The sequence below is a fragment of the Pongo pygmaeus genome, chromosome 12 (genome assembly GCF_028885625.2).
Source record: "Pongo pygmaeus isolate AG05252 chromosome 12, NHGRI_mPonPyg2-v2.0_pri, whole genome shotgun sequence".
Classification (NCBI taxonomy): Eukaryota; Metazoa; Chordata; class Mammalia; order Primates; family Hominidae; genus Pongo; species Pongo pygmaeus.
The window spans coordinates 37,267,892-37,291,697 of NC_072385.2; the positions used below are offsets into that span (position 1 = coordinate 37,267,892).

General features: G+C 41.1%; 1 protein-coding gene across 2 annotated transcripts in view; it reads right to left on the reverse strand.

The window, feature by feature from the left end:
* UXS1 (UDP-glucuronate decarboxylase 1) overlaps positions 1-23,806 on the reverse strand; it is a 95,590-nt gene that overhangs the window by 44,873 nt on the left and 26,911 nt on the right. Inside the window, exons 2-6 of one of the 2 annotated variants that reach the window (XM_054475021.2) lie at positions 22,006-22,033; positions 20,685-20,733; positions 19,598-19,641; positions 13,903-13,963; positions 970-1,150 (exon numbers count right to left, since the gene is read on the reverse strand). In XM_054475021.2, coding sequence (XP_054330996.1) covers positions 970-1,150; positions 13,903-13,963; positions 19,598-19,641; positions 20,685-20,733; positions 22,006-22,033 — 363 coding nt within the window. Of the gene's footprint in view, positions 1-969; positions 1,151-13,902; positions 13,964-19,597; positions 19,642-20,684; positions 20,749-22,005; positions 22,034-23,806 lie in introns of both variants that reach the window. The other variant, XM_054475020.2, reaches the window with a different exon arrangement.

Sequence of the window (23,806 nt, forward strand, 5' to 3'; positions counted from 1 at the left end):
AAAACTACAGCTTCACTCCAAAATGAACCCTAAATAGATTATATAATTAAATGTTTAAAAATGAAGCAAAAAACCAACCAACAAAATAATACCATGGCTGCTTTCTAAATATTAGATTAAATATTCATCTCATCTTGGAACGGTTAGAGCAGAAAGAGAACAGAAGAAACAGCAAAAAGGATATGAACAGATGAAACTATGTTATAAAGTTTCAATCAAACGAAAAGGCAAAAACTTTTTGTCTTTGTGGGAAAAATGCTAAATACAAGCCCAACAGTTAACATTCCTATTACAAAGAACTCATACTAAAAGAATATTTTTAAAATGGACTAACAAAACCATTGGTATTTCTCTGGTGAATTAACATGTTAAAGTCTAACCATGTTTAGTAACCAAAGAAATGTACATTGAACCAATGGTTTTCTATCAAATAAGCAAGATCAAGGGATTGGCAGATTGGGTGCTGGTGAGGACCTGCTTCCTGGTTCATATATGCATCTTCTCACCATGTCCTCACACGGTGGAAAGGCCAACAGGGTTTTCCCAGGCCTCTTTTATAAAAACACTAATCCCATTTGTGACGGCTCTGTCTCCATGAACTCATCACCTCCAAAGGCCCCACCTCCTAATACCACCACTGTGGGGCTTGGGATGCCAACATATGAATTTGGGGGTACACCAACATTCAGACCACAGCAGATGTGTACTACAGGAAAGTTACTTCAACAGGTCCATGAAGTTCAGGACCAGGGGTGCCATGTAGGAGAGAAGACAGCTATTCACACTGTTATAACCACTTGTTATCACAGAGACTAGGACGGCACCTCATACACATTGAGACATTTCAAAAATAAAACCCAACATAGCTTTCAATGTGCTGAGTCAAACAGCTTACCCTCAGGAATCCCGCAGCTCTGGCGAGGCCACCTGCGGAGCTCTGAATAATAACAAAGTGCAGTTTTCACTCACCCTCGATGTAGAGGGGCTCCACCACGTCGTGGTTAATCAACTCGAAGTTCTCATGTCCAATCCAGTGCTCCACGTTTCTCTTCCTGCCCGTGAAGAAATTGTCCACCACGGTCACCTCGTGGCCGTCCATCATGAGTTTGTCAGTTAGATGGGAGCCCACGAACCCTGCGCCTCCGGTTATCTGCATCCAGACAGCGTGTGCAGAGCATTCCCAGAAAAAGCACATGAGAACACAATGAGGACCAGCTCCATGGAGAGACATCTCTGGTGCAGTCACGACTTAAAACTCAGGAGCAAGGCGGGGAAGGAAGACAGCAAAGGTTTTAAGGTAGCATCTTGACTCTTACTGCAGAACAAAGAGGTCACACTATCCGTAAACTCCTAAGCAGCCTAAAATTTCAAACTACCACTCTTGGAAGAATACAGAAAAATCGTAGTTACAAATTTCAAAATGTCTTTGCTGACAGAGAATTTCCCATTAGTCAAAGGTTCTTGTTTTATAACAAATGGGATGCTGGACATAGCTCACATGGCTTTAATATTACTGCTGAGAACTTTAAAAATTACTTTATAGAAAAAACGATTAGCAAAATGCAGAGATTTGGTGAACTACCAAGAAAAAAAACTTAATATTTAAGTTAGATTCAAAAACCGCACGAAAAACGAGTATCTTTTAAATTGTTTATGAGAACACATTAATAAGCAATACAAGCTATTTGTAGACTAAAGCCCTAAATGCCTAAGTCCACTGTGTGGTTAATTTCTGAGTGGTGATGTGAACACAGTATGGTATCCACTCCCAGCCACAGAGCACGATGAGGCAGCTGTGAGTGGTCTTGACAGGAACTCAGTAATAACAAAACCTAGACCCCTGCAAAGGTGAAAAGTCAACTGCACTTGAAAAATACTTTTAAGTTGAACACAGGTATTTTATTCAAATTAAATGGTGTAACTGGAGGAGGATAAAGGGAATTTCATCTGGGGGAAGGTTATAGGTGGTGGGAGTGAAAAGAATAGGCTCAGAAAACAGACTTGCCATGTGCAACTCGATTCTCTAGCCTGCTGTATCCTGTTCTCCACTCTGCCTTCTCTTCAAAGTTCTCATTTATTTTACCCTTCTGTTTGAAAGAATTAATAGGAAGACAGCAATCCTTTCTACCTAAAATAAAAGGTACACAAACTCCTAGGTCTATGGTTTTAAAACATGTAATTCTCCATGAAACTCCTGTTTAAAATAAATGAAATCTCACACACGATGAAGTATTCACTACGGGTGAGAGAGTAAAGCCACCTGGATTTGACTGGAGTGGTAGCTCATGCCTGTAATCCCAGCACTTTGGGAGGCCGAGACAGGTGGATCACTTGAGATCAGGAGTTCGAGACCAGTCCGGCCAACATGGTGAAACCCCATCTCTGCTAAAAATACAAAAAATTAGCTGGGTGTGGTGGCACAATCCTGTAATCCCAGCTACTTGGGAGGCTAAGGCAGGAGACTCACCTGAACTCAGGAGGCGGAAGTTGCAGTGGATCGCACCACTGCACTCCAGCCTGGGTGACAGAGCGAGACTCCATCTCAAAAAAAAAAAAAAAAGCCATCTGGATGAAAAAGACCAAAAATGGCAGAGGAGAAGTAAGGGGAGGCTATAAACTAAAAATGAAATCTGGGTTGGGTGCAGTGGCTCATGCCTGTATCCAACACTTTGGGAAGCCAAGGTAGGTGGATCATTTGAGGCCAGGCATTCGAGACTGGCCTGGGCAGCATGGTAAAACCCCGTCTCTACTAAAAATACAAAAATTAGCTACACGCCTGTAATCCCAGCTACTATGGTGGCTGAAACACAAGAATCACTTGAACCTAGGAAGTGGAGGTTACAGTGAGTTGAGATCACACCACTGCACACCAGCCTGGGTGATAGAGCGAGACTCTGTCTCATAAATAAATAAATATCCTAAGTCCCCCCAACTGAGTGCGCCCCCTCTTGGCCAAAGGGAACCCCAGAGAAACCTGAAAAGCTGAGTTCCCAGCCATGATGTGAAAGGAGATTGGACATGCCTCACTATACTTTCTCTTTTGGAGTTTAGACACAACTGACCAACATTAACGTTAAAACAGAGATCATAAACAGGACCTAGGGTCGTGCCAGACAGGAGCTAAGTCACATTCTGCCAGGTCATTCTGACCCAGCGTATTGGTGAACAGACTTCCTTGTCATAACTTAGATTCCTTTCTGCTGACTCCGAAGTTTTACACAAAGATTTACTCCTTTAACCAATTACAAAGTAAAAAATCTCTGAGCCAGGGAGGTCAAGGCTGCAGTTAGTGGCAATTGTGCCACTGCACTCCAGCCTGGGTGACAGAGAGAGACCCTGTCTCAAAATAAAATAAAATAAAAGACAGATTCTCTTAACCCGCCTATACCTGTGAGCCCCCACTTCAAAAGAGCCTGTCTTTTTGGGCCAAACCAATGTAAAAGCCCTATATATTGATTTATACCTCCCTGTAACTTCTGCCTCTCTAAAATGTATAAAACTAAACAGTAATCCGCCTGCCTCGGGCACACTTACTCAAGGCTTCTTGGTTTGGTGTTTCCTGGGGCTGCAGTTACTCATACTGGATCATAATAAACCTCTAAAATATTTTAGAGTTTGGTTTTTCAGTTAACAAGGCCAACCTCAAGAATAACCATCCCTTAACCACCACATAGATATTACATATGCTCTGATGAAATGCAAATCAAATGGTTAAGACAGGATGGGTGAGACCAGGCATCCTCATGCTCGATAGCTTTCATTTGGCTTTACCAACAGCACCATTTTCCAAATCCCCTTTGCCTTCGAGACAAGAAACTGACACCCAGCGAAGCTATGTCTTTGACTAAAATCCTCAGAGATCACTAGCTGGGACAGACTAAAGCTACAGTCTTTCTAATTACATTCTCTCTACTGCCTGTCAATTTGTCTGGTTCGTGTTTCATCTTAAGAGCTCCCACATTCTACTGCTATACCTAACAATGAGTATGAAAAACGATTTTCCAGAAAAATACTTGAAATTCAAAGTTGACTCACCACTAGAGCTTAACTCATGGGATGAGATTTCATTTTATCTTCATGTTATTGCATTTTTCCAAGTTTTCCATGATTTTTACATTTAAAAACTTGCAACTTTGAAAAAGAAATGTAACCCCTTTTAACGTAACTGTTTCTCTAAATGCAAATATTTCTGAAAACAAAATGTTCAGTGGCACCCTAACATCATCTCTGCACCCAAAATACCTGGCAGACAGTTCTGAGATATCAGAGATGCAGCGTATTAAATTATACATGATCATCTCCAATATCTCACTAGTCTTAGTACTGACGTAAAATTGTTGGAAGCACCTTAGCTTGACTAAAATGCACTGGAATTTTTTTCTCTGAAGTAATTTCCTTCTACCTAAAATACTTAAGATTTATATAACATAGCTGGATGGTTATGCAATTTTTTATCCTAATCAATGTTAGCCCATTAGGCAAGTGTTTCAAATAGAAACAAATGTGGTGAAAGCTTAGCACTTACAAAGCTCTATCAGGAACACTAATCACCAAACCCAAGGATACTCTTTGAATAACAAGGAACTAATACCCAAAAGAGAACAGGAGAAAAGAAGTAAGACCTCTTACACTGAGATGGATTAGAACTTACATGGCTTTGCATGCCTTTCCAGTATAGGGGTTTGTCTCAGTGTGCTTTCTTGCTCACTCTTGTGGGTGCCAATAGGCAGCTAAAGTGGTCTAGTTCAAGGTCAGCAGTCAAACTCATGATGCTTAGCAAATTAGCAAAAAATCAAAAAACGTATTTCAAAGCAAGCCTCCTCTTTCTGTTGAAGCTGTCCTAAGGCTCACCAATTTACTGAAAAGGCTTTAAATTATAGCAACAATATACCAGACTCACTTGCCAAACGCCTCAGAAATGTGCTTAACCCATGAGATGGCAGATGAGGGGAAAAAAAAACTAAGTCTGTTTGCTGTGGTGATGTGTAAAGCAAAATAAATTCTGTAATACTCAGCATCGACAGGAAGATCATTCCATGTGCACATAATAAAATTCATGGCAAGATTTTGCAGCATTCCTGTACCAGTGCTGCTGTGCTTTTAATGTGTCCACCAAAAGCACGTTTTGGTAATTTAATCCCCAGTGCAACAGTGTTAAAAGGTGGGGTGATTAGGCCATGAGGTGAAGTAAATGGATTAATGCCATTATCAGAGGAGTGAGTTTGTTATCGTGGAATTGTGTTCCACACAGAAGCACAAGTTCAGTCCCTTTGGTCTCTCTCTTGCCCCTCTCTTTACCCATCCACTATGTGCTGACATAGCAAGAAGACCCTCACCAGATCACAACCCCTTGATTTTGGACTCCCCAGCCTCCAGAACCATGAGCCAATAAATTTGTTATGAATTACCCAGACTTAGGTACTCTGTCATAGCAGCACAAAAAGGACTAGGACAGAAAATGGGTACCAGAGAAGTGGGATGTTGCTTATACAAACACCTGAAAATGTGGAAAGAGCTTTGGAACTAGGTAATGAGTAGAGGCTGGAAGAATCTGGAGGTGCATGCTAGAAAAAGCCTAGACTTCTGTGAATGGAGTGTTGAAGAGACGGCGGTGAGGGCTCACAAGAGAAGAGCTGTGCGGGAAGTCTAGAACTTCTTAGAGATTACCTGTAATATGGTTGTGATCAGAACAATTGTGGAAATATGGACAGTAAAGGCCATTCTGATGAGGTCTCAGATGGAAATGAGGAACGTATTACTGGAAACTGGAGTAAAGGCTATCCTTGTTACAAAGTGGCAAAGAACTTGGCTGAAATATGTCTGTGTCCTCTGGCTTTATGAAGGCAAAATTTACAAGCCATGAGTTAGGACATCTGGTAGAAGAAATTTCTAAGCAAAATATTAAAAGAATTGCATGGCTTCTTTACATAGAGTAAAATAAGGGAAGAGAAAAATGATTTAAAGACAGATTGTATAACTAAAAGGGAAACAGAACAAAAAAAATTTTTTTAAGTCCCCAGCCTTGCCATATAAAGAATGAAAAAGTGTGCAAGAGTGCAGACAATTGACCCTTTGATACACAGAGTAGCATGGTTAGAAGGAAGCCAGGTTCTGTCCATTAGGACAATGAGAGAATGACCCTGAAGGCATTTCAGAAATCCTCCAGGCAAGCTGAGACCTTGAGGCCAACGTTTCCAGAGGTGCTCGAGGTCACCACTCATTGCCCTGTGCTGCCACAAGTCTCTGCTCCCCTTAGCATTCCTCAGCCAGCACAGCTGTGGCTCCGGCCAGTCCAGGCGCAGCTCAAGCTACCACTCTGGAAGATATAGGCTGTAAACCTTGGTGGTGTCCACGTGGTGCTCTAATTCTGCAAGTGTGCAGAATGCAAGAGCCATGAGAACATGGCTTCTTCCACCTAGATTTCAAAGGATGTCACAAATAGCCCAGGACAGGGTGGGAGGTGGCGGGGGTAGGCAGAGACTCATTGCAATGATACAGCTGCCACCAAGACTCCAGAACTGTAAAGCCACCAGCATGTAACAACAGCCTGAGGAAGTTACAGGCACAGAACTCCAACTCGCGAGAGCTGCCAGGTGGACTGAGACCAACAAAGCCACAGGGTTGGGGCTCCCAGGGGCCTTGGAGGTCCAACCCCCACCCCAGTGTACCCAGGACTCAGGCCATGGAGTCAAGAAAGATTATCCGGAGCATTACGATTTGATCTTGTTTGCCCTGTTGGGTTTTGGACTTACTTGGGACCAGTTACCCTGTTCTTTCCTATTTCTCTCTTTTGGAATGGGAATGTTTATCCCATGCCTGTTCCACCATTGTATTTTACAAGTAGATAACTTGTTTTGATTTCACAGGCTCATAGCTGAAGGGGAATTTGCCTTAGGATGAATCATGTCTTGAATTTTTCCCAAATGATGTTTAGATGAGACTTTGGACTTTCGAGTTGGTGCTGGAACAAGTTAAAATCCTGGGCTACTGGGATGAAATAAATACATTTTGCATGTAAGAAGGACATAAATTCTAGAGACCGCAGCCAGAATGCTATGGGTTTGAATGTGTACCCCCAAAAGCATGTGCTGGAAACTTAATTCCCAATGCAACAGTATTGGGAGGTGAGGCCTAATGAGAAGTTACTGGGCTATGAGGGCCCCACCCTCATGAATGAATTTATGTCATTATCATGGCAGTGGGTTATGTGTAAAAGGATAAGTTGGGTCCCCTTTGTCTCTCTCATCCACTCTCTGCCCTTCTGCCACGGGATGACGCAGCAAGAACGCCCCTTGATGTTGGACTTGCCAGCCTCCAAACCATAAGCCAATACATTTCTATTTATAAATTACCCAGTCTGTGGTAATCTGTTACAGCGGCACAAAACAAACTAAGAAAAGTAGACTATCAGATTTGTGATCAATCTGACAACATGGCAACAAAACATTAAAAAAATTAACTTTTCTATGCTACTTGAGACACTAATATATTTCCAAATCATGCTCAAATGCATATACCTTTTTGATGCAATAGAAATAACCTCAAAAGAGGGACATACAAGTATTAACAGACTTCAGAGTCTGCTCACAGTGAGAGTTACGTAAGCCATCTCAAAAAGGCAAGAGACTTCTATAACTTCCAGAAGAACAGAGAGATTATATGGGGTAATAGTCTAATATCGATTCAGAAGTGACAATAATATTTTAGCGATGCACAGTCCTACAGCCTAGGTGATGGGTAGAAGAACAAAACAACCTGTGTACTAGTCATTTAAGCATCAAGGTCATATATAAATCATTTCTTGTAGAATTGCAGTATAAAGTGCTCCACAGACCTGTTCCCCCAAGGAAACAACCATAAATGGTCCAAATTATTTTTTTAAATAACCATTAAAGGTCCCTGGAAATTGTGCTAAGCATGTACAGCAAATGAAGTAACATGTATTCAAGAAAATATAAAATTCACTTTGGGAGGCTGAGGTGGGCAGATAGCCTGAGGTCAGGAGTTCAAGACCAGCCTGGCCAACATGGTGAAATCCCATCTCTACTAAAAATACAAAAATTAGCTGGGCGTGGTGGAGCACACCTGTACTCCCAGCTACTTGGGAGGGTGAGACAGGAGAATCGCTAGAAATCAGGAGGCGGAGGTTGCAGTGACCCGAGATCACGCCACTGCACTCCAGCCTGGGTGACAAAGTGGGGAAAGACAAGAAAGAAAAGAAAGAAAAGAAAGGAAGGAAGAAAGAAAGGGAGGGAGGGAGGGAGGGAAAGAAAAGAAAAGAAAGAAAAGAGGGAGGAAGGGAGAAAGAAAGGAAGGAAGGAAAGGAAAGAAAGGAAAGGAAAGGAAAGGAAGGAAGGAAGGAAGGAAGGAAGGAAGGAAGGAAGAAAGAAAGAAAGAAAGAAAAGAAAGAAAGAAAAAGAAAAGAAAAGAAAAGAAAAAAAAAGAAAGAAAGAAAATATAAAATTAAGTAAGAACAGCAAGAGTCTGCAACACTTGAGTCCATCCCCACAGTTTAGAGTAGGGAATGTGCTGGGTGTGGCCAAGAAAATGAGAACCCCACTCAAAAGATATGGTATCTCACCAGGAAGGGCCACTTAGCAGTACTTCCCAGAGAGGGAAGGCTGAGAATAATAGGATTCCAGTCATGGTTGCCCCAACTTGCTTAGAAGGCAGAAGTTCCATGCCAAGAGGGGCAAGGAAAACAATCAGGGGCTACAGCACCCTGATTATAAAACAGAGGTGTTGCTCCCACCCCAGCTCCAGGGCAGTAGTTCAGAGGTTTTCCTGGGGGACAGAGGTACTGAAAACAGTGCATTCAAAAGCTCTCCCTAAAGGGAGTTGACTTTATTTGAAAGAGAAAGTGGAGAAGTTCAAACATAAGGGTGCTCTCAAGAACAAGGGAGATGCAGATGGTAAGCAATAAATAGAAGGCAATAGATCTATGAGAATAAAAAGCTAAATCCAAGGCCAGCTTGTTTAACAGAGAGAACCAGGGAGAGGACACTTAAGAAACCTCCTGGGGTCAGAACAAATCTCAAAGACTGGTCTCAAAATCTACCCCTGCCAAGGGGACAGAATTTAACCGGATCAGGCTGAAGAGCAATTTAAAACCCACAGCATTGTTGAAAAATAAAGCAATTAGCTAGCAACCACTACAGCCTAACAGCTGGGTGAGATACTGCACAGGCTTAATAGAGAAATCAGGGAAAGAGACAGTCAACATGAGCCTGTTAGAGCCACCATCATCCCAGGGGGTTTGGCCAAGGCTACATCCTCCAAGGAACAACAGTTAAAGCTTCACACTGGAGTGGTGGGGAGGGAATAGGAAACACTTCACTAAAGTAGACCAGAGAAGTCACTAAACAAATAAATAAGTAAATAAAATAAAACAAGTTGGGGAAGGTGGGGGTTGGGATGAGGGCACAGTATCCAGAAGTGCTACAATATACTACCTAAAATGCCCAGTTTTCTACAACAAATTACAAGACATGCAAAGAAACAGAAATGGGTGACCCATAAACAGAAAAAACAACCAAGCAATAAAAATTGTCTGTGTAAAGTCCCAGGTGTTGGATATAACAAAGACACCAAAGCAACCACCGTAAATATTAGGTTGGTGCAAAAGTAATTGCAGTTTTTGCCATTAAAAGTAATGGCAAGTGATCAAAGAACGAAAGGAAACCATGCTTAAAGAAGTACATAGATAATAAAGAGAGATTACAAAATAGAAACCAATTGAATTCTGGAGTTCAAAAATACCACAATTGAAACTAAAAATTCAACAGAGGGATTCAACAGTCGATTGGAACTAGGCTAAAGAATCAGCAAACTTGGACTGAAAGGGCTTCTGCAACCCAAAGATCAGAGGAAATACAGGAAACTAAACAGAGCCTCAGACAAATACAGGACACCAATAAGTGCATCAACATGCATGCTGCACTGGGAGTATCAGAAAAGAGAAAGGAATACAAAATATATTCAAAGAAATAATGGCTGAAAACTTCCCAGAATTGATGAACATATGAATGTACACATTCAAGAAGTTCAATGAACTGCAATTAGGATGAGCACAAACAAAAATAGATGCACACAGATACAACATTCTAGAAATCCCGCAAACCAAAGACAAGATAAAATTTTGAAAACAGCTGTACTAGGTGGGATACTGTCCTACAAAGTTTATGTCTGTCCCAGAGCTTCAGAATGTGACCTTATTTGAAAATAGAGCTCCTACAGACATATTTAGTTAAGATAAGGTTATACTGGATTAGGGTGGGACTTTAATCCAATACTAAAGGCATGCAAAGACCCACATGCTGCTGGAGGCAGAGACTACAGTGATGCCTCTACAAGCCAAAGAACACCAAGGATTGCTGGCGATACGAGAAGCTGGGAGAAAAGCATGGAAAAAATTCCCCTCAGAGCCTTCAGAGGGGCATAGGCATGGCCCTGCTGACATCTTGATTTCAGACTTCTAGCTTCTAGAACTGCGAGGGATTAAATTTCTGTTGTTTTAAACCACTCAGATGGTGGTAACTGCAAGTCCTAGGAAATTCATATGGCAGAAAAAGAAAAATGACTTGTCACATGTAAGGGAACTCCAGTATGATTAACTGCTGGCTCATTACAACAAACAATGGAGAAAGCAGTGGATGGCATACGTATTAGTTCATTTTGTGCTGCCATAAAGGAATACCTGAAGCTGGGTGATTTATAAAGCAAAGAGGTTTACTTGGCACACGGTCCTGCAGGCTGTACATGAGGCATGGCTCCAGCATCTGCTTCTGCTGAGGGCTTCGGAGAGCTTTCAATCATAGTAGAAGGCTAAGGGGGAGCAGGCATGTCACATGGCAAGACAGGGAGAAAAAGGGGGTCCCATACTCTTTTTTAACAACCAGATCTCGTGTGAACTTATTACAGTGGGGTGTGCACCAAGCCATTCATGAAGGATCTGTCCCCATGACCCAAATAATTCCCACTAGGCCCCACCTCCAACACTGGAGATCAAATTTCAACATGGGATTGGGAGGCTGGAACAAACATCCGAACTCTATCAACATACTTAAAGTGTAAAAATAAACTGGCAGTCAAGAATCTTATATATGACCAAAAATAACTTCCAAAAATAAGATATCCCTAGATAAACAAAAAATGAGAGAGTTCATTGCTAGCAGACCTACCACACAAGAAATACTAAAGGATGTTCTTCAGGCTGAAAGCAAGTGACCCCAGATAGTAACTGGATTCCACAGGGAAAAAGAAGGGAAAGGTACCAAATAGGAAATTAGTTAATTACAAAGGCATTCACTCAATGACTCACCTAGAGCAACTTCTAGTCCTGTAAGCTCCATTTGTGGTAAGTGGCCTATACAGATGAACACAAATACTTATCTTTGTTATAACTACCTACAGTATTCAGTATAGCAACATGCTGTACAGACTTGTAGCCTAGGAGCAATAGGTCATACCATGTAGCCTAAGTGTGTAGCAGGCTGTACCATCGAGGTTTGTGTAAGTCCACTCTATGATGCTCACAGAACAACAACAAAAACACTTAACAATGCATTTCTCAGAACGTATCCTCATTGTTAAGTGATGCTTGACTGTACATTTATGGTAAAATTATTTTCAACAAAGGTGCCAGGAAAATTCAATGGGCAATAAATAGTCTTTTCAACAAATTGTGCTGGATGACCGGACAGCCATATCCAAAAGAATGATGACCTAATACCCTATTCAAAAATTAGCTCAAAATGGATCACAGGCCTAAATTTAAGAACAAAATCTATAAAACTCTTAGGAAAAAAACCATGGTAAATCTTTGTGTCCTTAGTTTAGGCAAGATTTCCTAAACATGATACCCAAGTACAAGCAGCAAGAGAAAAAAACAGACTTTATCCATATTTAAAGCTTTTGTGCTTCAAAGAATGCCATCAAGAAAGTAAAAAGACAACCCACAGAATGAGATAAAATATTTACAAATAATATACCTGATAAGAAACTTGAATCAAGAATATATAAAGAACTTAATTCAATAATGAAAAGAAAAATAACCCAATTAAAGAATAGGGTAAGTATCTAACAGAAATTTCTCCAAAGAAGATATAGAAGTGACCAATAAGCACACAAAAAGATGCTCAACACCGTGAGCTATCAGAGAAATGCAAATCCAAACCACAAAAAGGTATCACTTCACACCCAGTAGAAAGGCTACAATCAAAAAGACGACAATAAGTGGTGTTGAGGATGTAGAGAAACTGGAACCCTCATATGCTGCTGGTGGAAATGTACAATGGTGCAGCTGCTCTGGCAAACAGCAGTTCCTCAAAAGGTTAAAGAGAGTCACCCTATGACACATATAACAAACGTACAGTCGTCTCTCAGTATCCACAAGGAATTGGTTCCAGGACCACCCCCCACCCCCCACACCTAAATGCAAAGATGCTCAGGTTTCGTATATAAAATAGTGTAGTATTTGCATATAACCCACACACATCCTCCTGTATACTTTAAATCATCTCTAGATAATTATAATACCTAATACAATGTAAATGTTATGTAAAAATGTTATACTGTATTGTTTAGGGAATAATAACAAGAAAAAAAGTCCGCACATGTTCAGTACAGACATAACCATTGTGGGCCTAACTACATTTTTGATTCGTGGTTAGCTGAATCCACGGATATGGAAACCATGGATATGGAGGGCCTACTGTATAAATAAAATGTGGTATACTCATATAACAGATTATTTGGTAATAAAAATATATGAAATACTGATACAAGCTACAACATGAACAAAACCTGAAAACATACTAAGTGAGAAAAGCTAGTCACAAAAGGTCAAATGTTACATTATCCCATCTACATAAAATACCCAGAATTGGCAAATCTACATGGACAGAAAACAGATTAGTGGTTGCCTAGAGATTGGGGTGTGGAAGGCCTAAGGGGAAAATGGAGAGTGACTGCTAATGGGTATAGGCTTTCCTTGGGGGGGGTCCTACAATTGGATGTGGTAATGGTTGCACAACTCTGTGAATGCATTAAAAACTACTGAATTATACATTTTAAGGGGGAATTGTATGGTATGTGAATTATATCTCAAAAGCTGTTACTTTAAAAAAATGAGACATGCAATCTTTTTTGGACATAATTTGTTACCCAATAGTTAAAAGGGTTTCTTTCATTGGTGAGTTTACACTGATGTTTAACAAGAGCACTATTAGCCAAGGAAGCCCCCTGGGTATTCTTCAAAGCGGTCTGTGAACCAGAAAAGGTTAAAAACCACTGCTCTCAAGTTTCATACTTCCTCAAAAAGTTAAACACAGGGTTTCCACACAATCCAGTAATTCCACTCCTAAGTATACCTAAAAGAATGAAAATCCTGTGTCCACACGAAAACTTACACACATGCATTCATAGCAGCATTATTCACGATAGCCTCAAGGTGGAAACAACTCCAAATACCCATCAATTAAGAAACAGGGAAACAGTATGTGGTACACCCATACAACGGAGCATTGTTCAGCCATGAAAAGGAATGAAGTGTACTGATTCATGCTACAGCTGAGCCGTGAAGACAGATCAAATATCCCATTATTTCTTTCAGATGACATGTTCAAAAAAGGCAGATTCATAGAGATAGAGAGTAGTTTTAGTGGTTTCCCAGAGCTGGCGGGAGGGGGCTGGGAATTGGAAGTGACTACTAATGGGTACAGGACTTTTATTGGGGTGATGAAAAAACTGTGGAATCAGAATGCGGTGCTAACTCTGTGGACATACTATAAGCCACTGAATTGTATCTTTGAGAAGCGTGAATTCTATGATATGTGAATTATCTCTCAATGAAAAAAGAAAGTTTCTTAATATTACAAATACTATTCAGGTGTGCAAACTTACCAAAATTCTTTTCCGATCCTTTTCTGATAAAAACTTTACTGGTGGGTATTTCTGGGTAAAGCTGTATAATATAAAGAGATTCAAAAGGAAAAAGTCAAACATCTCATTTGAATATTTTCTCTGTCTACCATCAAAGCATGTGTGAGGTTTTGGGACTGTTATTGTTTGCTCCTTCTCTCTACTCTTGAATGAGTGCTGGAGAAACCAAGGAGTCACTAGTTAATTTCAGGTCAAGAGCTATCTAACCTGCTCCTTGTTTAGAATCAAGCTAAAGACATGACTTGAGATTCTATCTCTGAGAAGCAAAAGCTCAAGGAGCTACAGGCTTCCAGCAGCTGCTAAAGCAGGGCAGGCACTACCTCTACCAGTCCAGATAAAACCACACCATGAGGGAGATGGCCGTGAAACTTGCCTTTACAGAATTGTAACAGTGAGAGAAATCTAATATGACTGGCTCCATCTAACTTCACAGGATAAATTTTTGTTTTTATTGTTTTTGCTTATTTTAGTGCAGAGCCCAAGATAACTAGGAGAGGAATTTATAGTTAAACGATGAGGCAAGGAAAACTGACCCTCCTTCTTGTTTCGAGATTGAAGCCACATTCCTAAGCCGAGGTTAGAGTTATGGTAGGATCTGAACTTTGCTAAAGAATAAGCATAAACAATGACCTGCCATTGCTTAGCTTAGCTTGCTTTTCTATATGTTGCTTACTGCCCCAGGGTCACTCAAACAGAGGTCGCAAGATTTGTAACTTCTCCAACAACTTCTACAGATAACATCACTATTGTGAATCCTAAAGAAACGGTATTTGAGGTATCTTTCAGATTTAGCATTTTGGCAGACAGACTAAGAGATGTCACCCAGTCCTCAGACTTGGCTTCCATGAATTGATTCAGCTGCCTGAAGACAGTTTAGACACCTCCATGATTTCACACCCAGTCAATCAATTGTTTCAGCTCCCCAGGCCCCGCCCCACCAAACTACCCTTAAAAACTCAAGCCTCCGAGTTCTCAGGGAGGCAGATTTCAGAAACCTCTCCCATTCTCACACGTGGCTGGCCCTGCGATTAAACTCTCTCTTGGCTGTAACACCTGTTGTTCTCAGTGCCTTGGTTTTCTCAGGGCAGTCGGCAAGAAGAGCCCACCAGGCTATAATCATGGCATTCTCTGGGTACTGTATCAGGGCCCAGGTAGAAGAAAGCAGCTTCGTGAAGTCACAGGCCCAACGCGCGAGGACCGTCCCGCAAGAGCGAGAAGAGATATTAATGAAACTTTGTCTCCTGCTCCAGGAATTTTCACAATCACGGCATCCTCTTCCTGACCAGCGTCCCTGGTAAAACGATTGAGCATCAGCATCTTCTGTCTCTGTGGGTCTGCTCTGACCCTAAGTCTCACTTATCTTTTGATGCCTTCTTGCTGCCCTAAGGTGCCAGGGGTCCCCAGCCCACACTGATGTCCCAGGAGCAGGGCAGTGTGATCTGAATATAAAACGTCCAGTGAGAGGTAATAAACACAGAGCTGAAATATTCATTTTAAAAGTTATTCAGTTAGGAACAAAAGTGATTTAAATAAAATCTGAGACATCAGCTTTATGGTCATTATACTAATTGGAGAGGTGTTGGGCCAGATGGCACTGTCTCCATCCCTGCCCTGTCCCCAGCACAGACACAGCACTAGGATACAGAATGCACTTCTTAATGGTCACTGAACTGAAGGGAATATGAAGGGTCATCAGACAGAAGCCCCTGAAGCAGGGGTTTCTCATCTCCAGAAAGCCCCGAGCGTGCTTAAATTGGAGTGAAAGGGCTTTCTATTACAATGCAGACAAATTCCCCCATTAAGAACTTCCAGAGTCTCAAAAGCTCAAGTTCCCCTTGCAGACTACAAAATCAGATGGGAGAGTCTGAGGGCAAGGGTGGGAACCCTGGGGCTCCCCCTTGTGAGCTCACAGACTGTCTTTAGTACTTGCCCCCATAGGAAGTGCCTCAGGAATGTTATCCATGCAGCTGGCGAGCACGAGCAAGTTCTGCCTTCAGTCAGGAGCGATGCTGTTAGACTGGCGGGAGCAGCACAGATGTCTTGTTTGCCAAGTAACACTTCTTGTCATTCTGCCTCTTCCCTCACCAACTCAGCTGGGGGACGGCACTGTAAATCTCAGAGTTATCTGTGTGCACCTCTCACACCGCTCCAACTGTCCTCATTTCTCTGAGCTCACGATATCCAGGTCTTCAGCCTCAATCCCCAAGTGGCACACCCAGTGCCGTGGCACAGCTGAGACTCTTTCCTTCCCACGACTGCTCACAAGCACCGTGGCTCCTCCGGACTGTCTGTTGTGAAAACGCTGGAGTCGTATCTGACTCATAACTTCCCCTCACTCACCTTCAGGGCTCCTTCTCTACCGTGTATATGATTTTAGAGTCAAGACCGCTCGGGAATGGGAGTATAGGTACATATGGGAAAACGAGGTGCAGGGAGAAAACCAATTCAGTGAGAAGCGGAGGCGCAGGACTGTGGAGTGTGCATCTGGGGCCATGGAAACAAATGTTAATCCAAGCTGTCAGCTTAGAATAGTCCCTATCTGAAAGCTTAAAATGAAATGTGGTGTGCTACTTATACCAAGAGGAAACGGCCAAACCATTTTATTACAGGAAATGTACTTCAAAGAAATTGAACTGAAGCAAAGGCATGGTTGCCTGACATACGCAGTGACGGGCGTAAGATGGACTAAAAAATACTTCAAATGCAGCGTGCTGAAACCTTTAATTTAAAAAACGAAAAATAGATTGAGTTCCTTGCTTTGTTCTTCTTCAATATGTAGCAGCCAAGTTTTAGATTTCATATGTATACGCTCAAGTAATTAAACTTTTAAAAAACTATCTTATACTCCTCACTTCTTCGAGAAGCCACACATACAAAGCTGAAAAACAGGAAGGGGAGAGTGCCTGTGGGATCCTACTCAGTATGCATGTCATCCTGTTTTCCTCCTTGCAGTAATGGGTGACAGAGCACAGTGACAGATAGAGTGCAGTGACCATGTGGGTGCTGTTGGCTGGGCCACATGCTGAGCCAGCTGCCTGGTGCTCCCAAGCACCTGCTGGACTGACCCAGGGCTGGGCAGGAGCACAGGGCCTTTTTTTTTTTCTTTTTTTGAGACAAGGTCTCACACTCTATCCCCCCAGATGGAGTGTAGCGGCATAATCGCAGCTCACTGCAGCCTTGTATTTTTTGTAGAGATGAGGTTTCATTATGTTGTCCAGGCTGGGCTCGAACTCCTGGGCTCAAGCCATCAGCCTGCTGAGGCTTCCCAAAGTGCTGGTATTACACCGTGCCTGGCCCACAAGGCTTCTTAAAGACCTGTGGCAGGTGAAAATCCTACCCAGTGTACTGGCTCATCCACTTATTCAGGAACTTTCCATTAAGCACCGTTCTACACTAGGCACTGGGGGTTAAGCAGCAAAATGCAGCAGAGTCATGAGGCCTGCATTCCTAAGTGACAGAGAAACCAGCAAGCAGAGGCAGAATGAGGTAACAAATCTTTTCTTACAGCCCCAAATTAATTAATTATATATTATTAATATATATTAATACATATAATTATTAATATATTAATATAAATATATATTACTACTAATAATTAGTCCTTTACTAATTATTAATATTTTATGCCATTCCAGATTAAACTTACTGTTTAGCCAGTAAGCAGTATTCTTACTTAGAATTTAAATTATCATCGTTTGCCATCTATTCAAAGAACATTTAAAGATACTATAGAGTTAAAATTAAACAAATGGCATATAATCAAAGTATTAAGCAATGGGAGTGTGGTAAAAGAGAAAAAGCCCACATACAATCCATTTACTCAGGATTCCAGAATGACACTGTCTTCTTTCTTTCCCTGTATAAATATAACCTGTAACTTCCAAAAATATCTTTAGTTCTTGGGGGCCACTTTGCTCAAAGTGACAAGCACGTCAAGTAAACCTATTTCCAGTTACGTTCTTATCTTGTCAGCGTCAAGATGGTTGTTTGATCATCTTTATCACACAGAGTCAGGAAAAGTAAGCTAGACGGAGTTCCATCAATTTCCACCGTCACGCTTTTTTAGACAGGCCTACGCTTGACCTTCTGACACAGTAATGCAGGCACGTGGATCACATGACTTGCTGACCAACCTGAAGGACGGAACCATTCCAGAATGAGTCACCTGCAAGCAGCCTGAGAGGCAAGTGTTTGCCCTCTGCCACTATTTTCAAGGCGGTCTCACAGGTTGACAAGAATAAATTATTAGTAAATTCTTAGGATCAAATCCTTATTTGTGCTTCTCTGTCCAGTTTAAAAGCACACACTCAAAGAAATCACAAAAGTATCAAAGAGATTGTATAATTCTCACATGTTGAGAGCTCTTGTTTGTAAGCTATTGCCTTAGGGAAGTTATCGAATTGAGACATTTTTCTTTTCATAAATAAATTCTGTCATCTAAAGAAAATAATCACTGGTGGACAAGTTTTTAGACCAATATAGAAAACGTGTGGTGGGTTATTTCTTATTGTTCCAATTTTTCTAAAAAGAAAAAAAAAGCTTCAATTAAGATCTCTCAATTCTGCTGTCTTATCAAAGGCAGATTTTCTGGCTCTCATCCAAGGAAATATTACAAGCTGCATAACTGAAGCACAAAATCATGGCAAAAAAAATTTAAAGCACAAGTAACAACCTTATATTACTAAGGGAATCTGTTAAAAATTACTGACAACTTTTGTTCTGATAAGCGCTGAAATTAACAGTTTGCTTGACTGCTCAGTTGAGGATAAGGAGAAAGTGAATGACACATTTTGTTTAATGACTCTTCTCCAGTCGTATTTCCCTTCGATCATTCAATGAAAATCAAAGAAAAACTGCTCTTCATTTCTTCATTTTTGTTCTGGACTTGATAAAAGGCTCATTCAATGCTGACACACATCGTCCAAACTCATCCCAATAAGCGGAAAAAAATCACATCAACTTTAATAAATGCTGTCATTTTTCTTTTTAAAATTTCTAAAGACTCAACTGCTACTCTAGATAGTTTTCCGCATACAGTACGTGCAAGAGGAAAGTCCTGGAGGCTGAGGCTCAGCGGCCTCGGGAGTGCCTGAGAGAGAACCTGAGGGCAATAGTGTCCCAAAGGGTGAGGAGGGGTTCTCTCCGGAATCTGACTCAAATAAACATTTCTATTATATTACATAATTCTTCCTCCCTCTCACTTCACCTGGACTAAATTCTGGAAACCTCCTCATGAACTTTGGTGACAAAAGCAGCTAAATGACTACACATGACACACCATAGGCTCCACATCCTTATTTTGTGGTGTTTGCATATGGTACTACATTTCAGGCCCACTGGATTATCCTCCTATTTTGGAATTCTATCCAACTGATCAATATATGCAGAAGTTCAAGGAAAATGTGAGGCCTGGCCTCAACTTCTATGTAATAAATTTGCAGAAATTCAGACGTTCACAGTTTGAAGAAGGAAGATCTTAACACATCTAGATTGATTCTTCTCCCCATGTTCTATCTGGGTATTACACTCAAAGTGGGGGAAATGCGTATATAGACATTTATTTAGGTTGGCAGAGTTTGGAGAAAACAAACTGAGAATTAATTACTTGAGACAAACTTATTTTAACTACTGACTTTAAGACAAAAAGTACACATACCTTTTTTCTAAATCTCTGATTTTCTCTCTTAGTGGTTCAACCATCTAGAACAATAATAACAAAAATCAGTTTTAAAGCAAAAACACAGTTCTCAACACCTTTCATCCCATTCTGATGTTTCAGATAAGGCAAAACAGGTTTTAATTTCTTCTACAAATTAACTTCCAGTTTGAAACTAAGATACACCACTTGCGTCACAATGCTAGAATTGAACAGATAAACTGTCCATTTGAACTCTTACTCCATAAATGCCTCAGTTTCTGAGACAATTAATGTTTTTGCTCACCCATCCTACTAGGAAGAATGTAAAAGGTGTTTCAGGCTCATAAAAACAGATCAACACTATCCATCTCTTTTTAGGAACAATCCCCTAAGCGTGGCCCACAAAAGCTTAACATCTTGTTTCTGCAATTACTGTGTATACTCATGTTATCAGCTGAGCACATAAATTGCAGGCTGTGAGTCAACCTACATCCACATCTGTAGACACTGTGGACTCAGGCAGAAAGACAGCAACTCAAGGGCTTCCCAGGACTCCCTCAGCTGGCTTCAAATCCAAAGTAAGTAACCTCCCATCCCCTCTCCCACAGCCCATGTTACAATGGTCTGGCTGTATCTACATGTATTTAAATAGGAGGTGCATAACTGAGCATAGGTGCTAGCCTTCAGCTGGGTGGGTGTGCAACGTCTCCATCTGTGCACGTGGATGCTCTTTACATTTGTGGCCTAGCATCCGATTGGCAGCCATTTTTCTTTTCAGCACCTGTGCCAGTGAGAGGATGTTGGTACTCGTCTCTATCTCCCAAACGCAATCACTTCCCTTTCTCTAAAAAATGCTTACCTGAAAAGTCATGTAAAAGTCTAAATCCATTTTGCCTTTGAGGTAGAACTTGTTTTAATAAGTCAAAAATGGACCAACAGTAACAGATTGCATGTCCTCTTAAATAAGGGAGTAATTTTTTGAGACATGGTTGCAAAATCACAGAACAGCATCAAGCTGCCACAATAAGAATGACAGCACCAGCAAAGGAAGTAAAATTGACAAGTACACAGACGAAATACATACAAAAATAGAAAAGAGACTAACCTCTTCAATCTTGCTTTCAATTTTTAGTTCACCATTTTCCTGGATAGACCTGTTGAGTAGAAAGCTATAAAACTGAGATCAACTGAAAGGCTTTGTGACTTTAAGACTGTTTCTGAATAAATTATCCTAACATAACCCAAAGGATGCAGACCACCTCTGTCTCCTGCTCAAGTATCAGTCATGTGTACAATTCCCTCCAGAAGGGATGCACCAGAGGAAAAGAAGACAACCAAAGGGAAGGAATCCCCTTAAATCCATCTATGAACATCCTCAGTATTACCTAATGGATTATTTCCACTAAACTAAAATAATCTCACTGCTATGCTACACCCAACACAGGATTTTAAATTTGAAGCAGGAAGTGCGTCTGTAGGAGTATATGTTTGTGCCTGCTGGGCTTTCCTGGGGATTTAATGCAAAAATGGAGTCTTTAAGTAAAACCACAGAGCTCCTTTAAATGGGATCTGAGCACCCCACCTAGTCATACACAGCCGCCTTTGTCAGGAGACACAGACATGCCCTGGTGGTAGGAATCAAATCGACACCATCCCACCCACCTTGCAAAACCCAGCTCCACATGAAAAGCCTCCTGAGGGCATAGTAGCCTTTTACCCTGGTAGACATGTGCAGCCGCATTACATTACGATACCAACCTAATCATCACAATAGTGATTCTCACAACATAACTAAGTGGAGCAAATTTTCCTTTACATGGAAAACTATTAACAGTACCAAATTGTTTTTACAATAAATGCTTATTTCTTTTTGCTGATTTTTTTTAAGGCTATTTTTTTTTATTTGGTAAAGAGATAACACAAGAGTTTTATTTTTACAAGTGTGCCTCCTGCCCTATGAAGAAGCACACAGGATGCATTACAGGCCTAATGCTGGACTAAATAGGTGGTCTCTGCATTGATATCCACTAGCTGGCCCCGAGGTCATGGGCCAGCCATGGCTTCCCGAAGACAGCTCCCTTCTCAAAAGGCTTTGCAAAAGCCCCTCAGTGTTCTTGCTCAATCCACCCAGAAATACAATTTACATAAGCTAGGGTCAACCCTTTATTATCTACACAAGGAGGGAAGGGAGGGGTGGCCGACCATTATTTTACTTGTGGGCCTTACTTGGTAATTGTTAAAATCAGCTGCATTCCTTGAGAATACCCATAGGAGAAAAGAAACAGCTCAGATACGTGAATAGCAAGAACCCAGTTTTGTTTTAAAAATATTTTTCAATTAACCCATGACATCCATGGTATATATGTACCAACTGAAATGTGTCTATAAAATCCAACCACAGTACCCAAGTAATTAAAAACAATTACCTCATATTAACGAAGTTGCCCCAAACAGCTGTAAGAGAAAGAAAAAAAGAAGTCAATGTTTAAGTCCACAACTTTCAGGGATTCCAATGGATGGAATCTTAAATTTTAACCAATATTTTAAATTTTACAAAGAAAATTAACTTATGAAGACAACAAAATGCATACTTTGTTTTCAAAACAATTAAATCTTACTATAAAATAAGTAAAAACAGGATTGTAGAGTTTATTCCGGCCAAGTTTGAGAACTGCAACCCAGGAACATCGATTCAAGTTGCCCTGAATATATGCTCCCATCAGCAGCAGTGACAAGTGGGCTTTTAAAGGAAGAGGCAGTTTCTAAGTTATCAAGAATTTACATTAAAATAACATAAGCTACTGATTGGCCATATATTGTTTTTTGTATCAAAAATCCCAGGAAAAAGATAATTGGGTGAGACAGCTGGGCAGAAACAAAATGCCTTTAAAGAACCGGCCCTGGGCATGGCAGGGCATGACTTTAGTTCCGTGCTCATGACTCTCTGGCCTGATAAATTTTGCATACCTCACATGGCTCACACTGCTCTGAGCTGTTTTTCTTTTCTGTCTATCCCCGCAGTTTTGGAATACCTCTTTTGGGGCCTGGAGTTGGAGAGTGCATGTGAAGCTTTTTTTTTTTTTTTTTTCCAAGTGACAGATCTCCCTTTATTATCCAGTCTGGTCTCTAGCGATCCTCCCGCCTCAGCCTCCTGAGTAAGTGGGACTGCAGGCATGCGCCACCACACCTAGCTAAGGATGCATGTGTTTTGATAAACAGTATGTTCTCAACCTTTGTTTGAGGAAGAGCTAGTCACAAAAATCAAATAATCACATGTCTGAAAGAAGTCCTATGGTCCAGTCTAACCTCTCCCTTGTAATGATGATGAAAGCAAACCCAGAGAGGTTAAACAGTGGCCTACAGTGTGGCTTAACTCCAACGGGAGTGCCATCCTTTCTCAGCACTTACTACATCTCCCTTCTATAACTCTAGGCACCTGGTAGGCAGGCTCTCCTGGGCCTGTATACAGCTGGCCTTCAGTAAATGTGTATAAGTCAGCCCTGAATCAATAACAGATGACTTTAAAACGTAATACTGGACCATGAGCACTCACTTTAAGTTACTGAGCAGGATTCTTTCTACGGAAGCCTTTCCTGAGCATAGGCGGTCCTAATATTTTGTACACACTCCTATTTGGCCCTTGTTTGGCCGCTCAGCAGATACTGAAGGCCTTCTAAGTGCCAGGTGCATTTAGTTGCTTCCAGGTGCTGAGGAAGAACAGAGAGATTAAACACAAACGTCCTCCCTGTCTGGGGTGGTTAACTTTGTGAGCTTGGGAAGGCCCTGAGGTTAGGATCTCATAACCCCAGGCATCTTCCCATTGCCATCCTCTTGTGTGTAGCAGGAGTTTAATAGCTACTCATCAAATAGGATTCAGTATCCAAACTACACCCCCACAAGAAATTCCCACTCTCAAGAAGGGGAATGTTGCTAATTCCATAGAAGCACATCTCTCTTCAAAGAGAGGAGGAAACTTGGTTTAAAAAAAAGACAGCAATATATGACCAAATAAATAAAAGTGGCAAGAAAGCAGGGAAATGGGAGAAATTAAAATAAAGCTATTAACTAGATTCATTATTCATTAAAAAAAGAAACTGCTTATGTCAGAGGCATTGGAACCAGAGTAACTCCATCTTGAACAGTAGCTGGGTAAAGCGAGGCTGAGACCTACTGGGCTGCATTCCCAGACTGTTAAGGCATTATAAGTCACAGGATGAGATAGGAAGA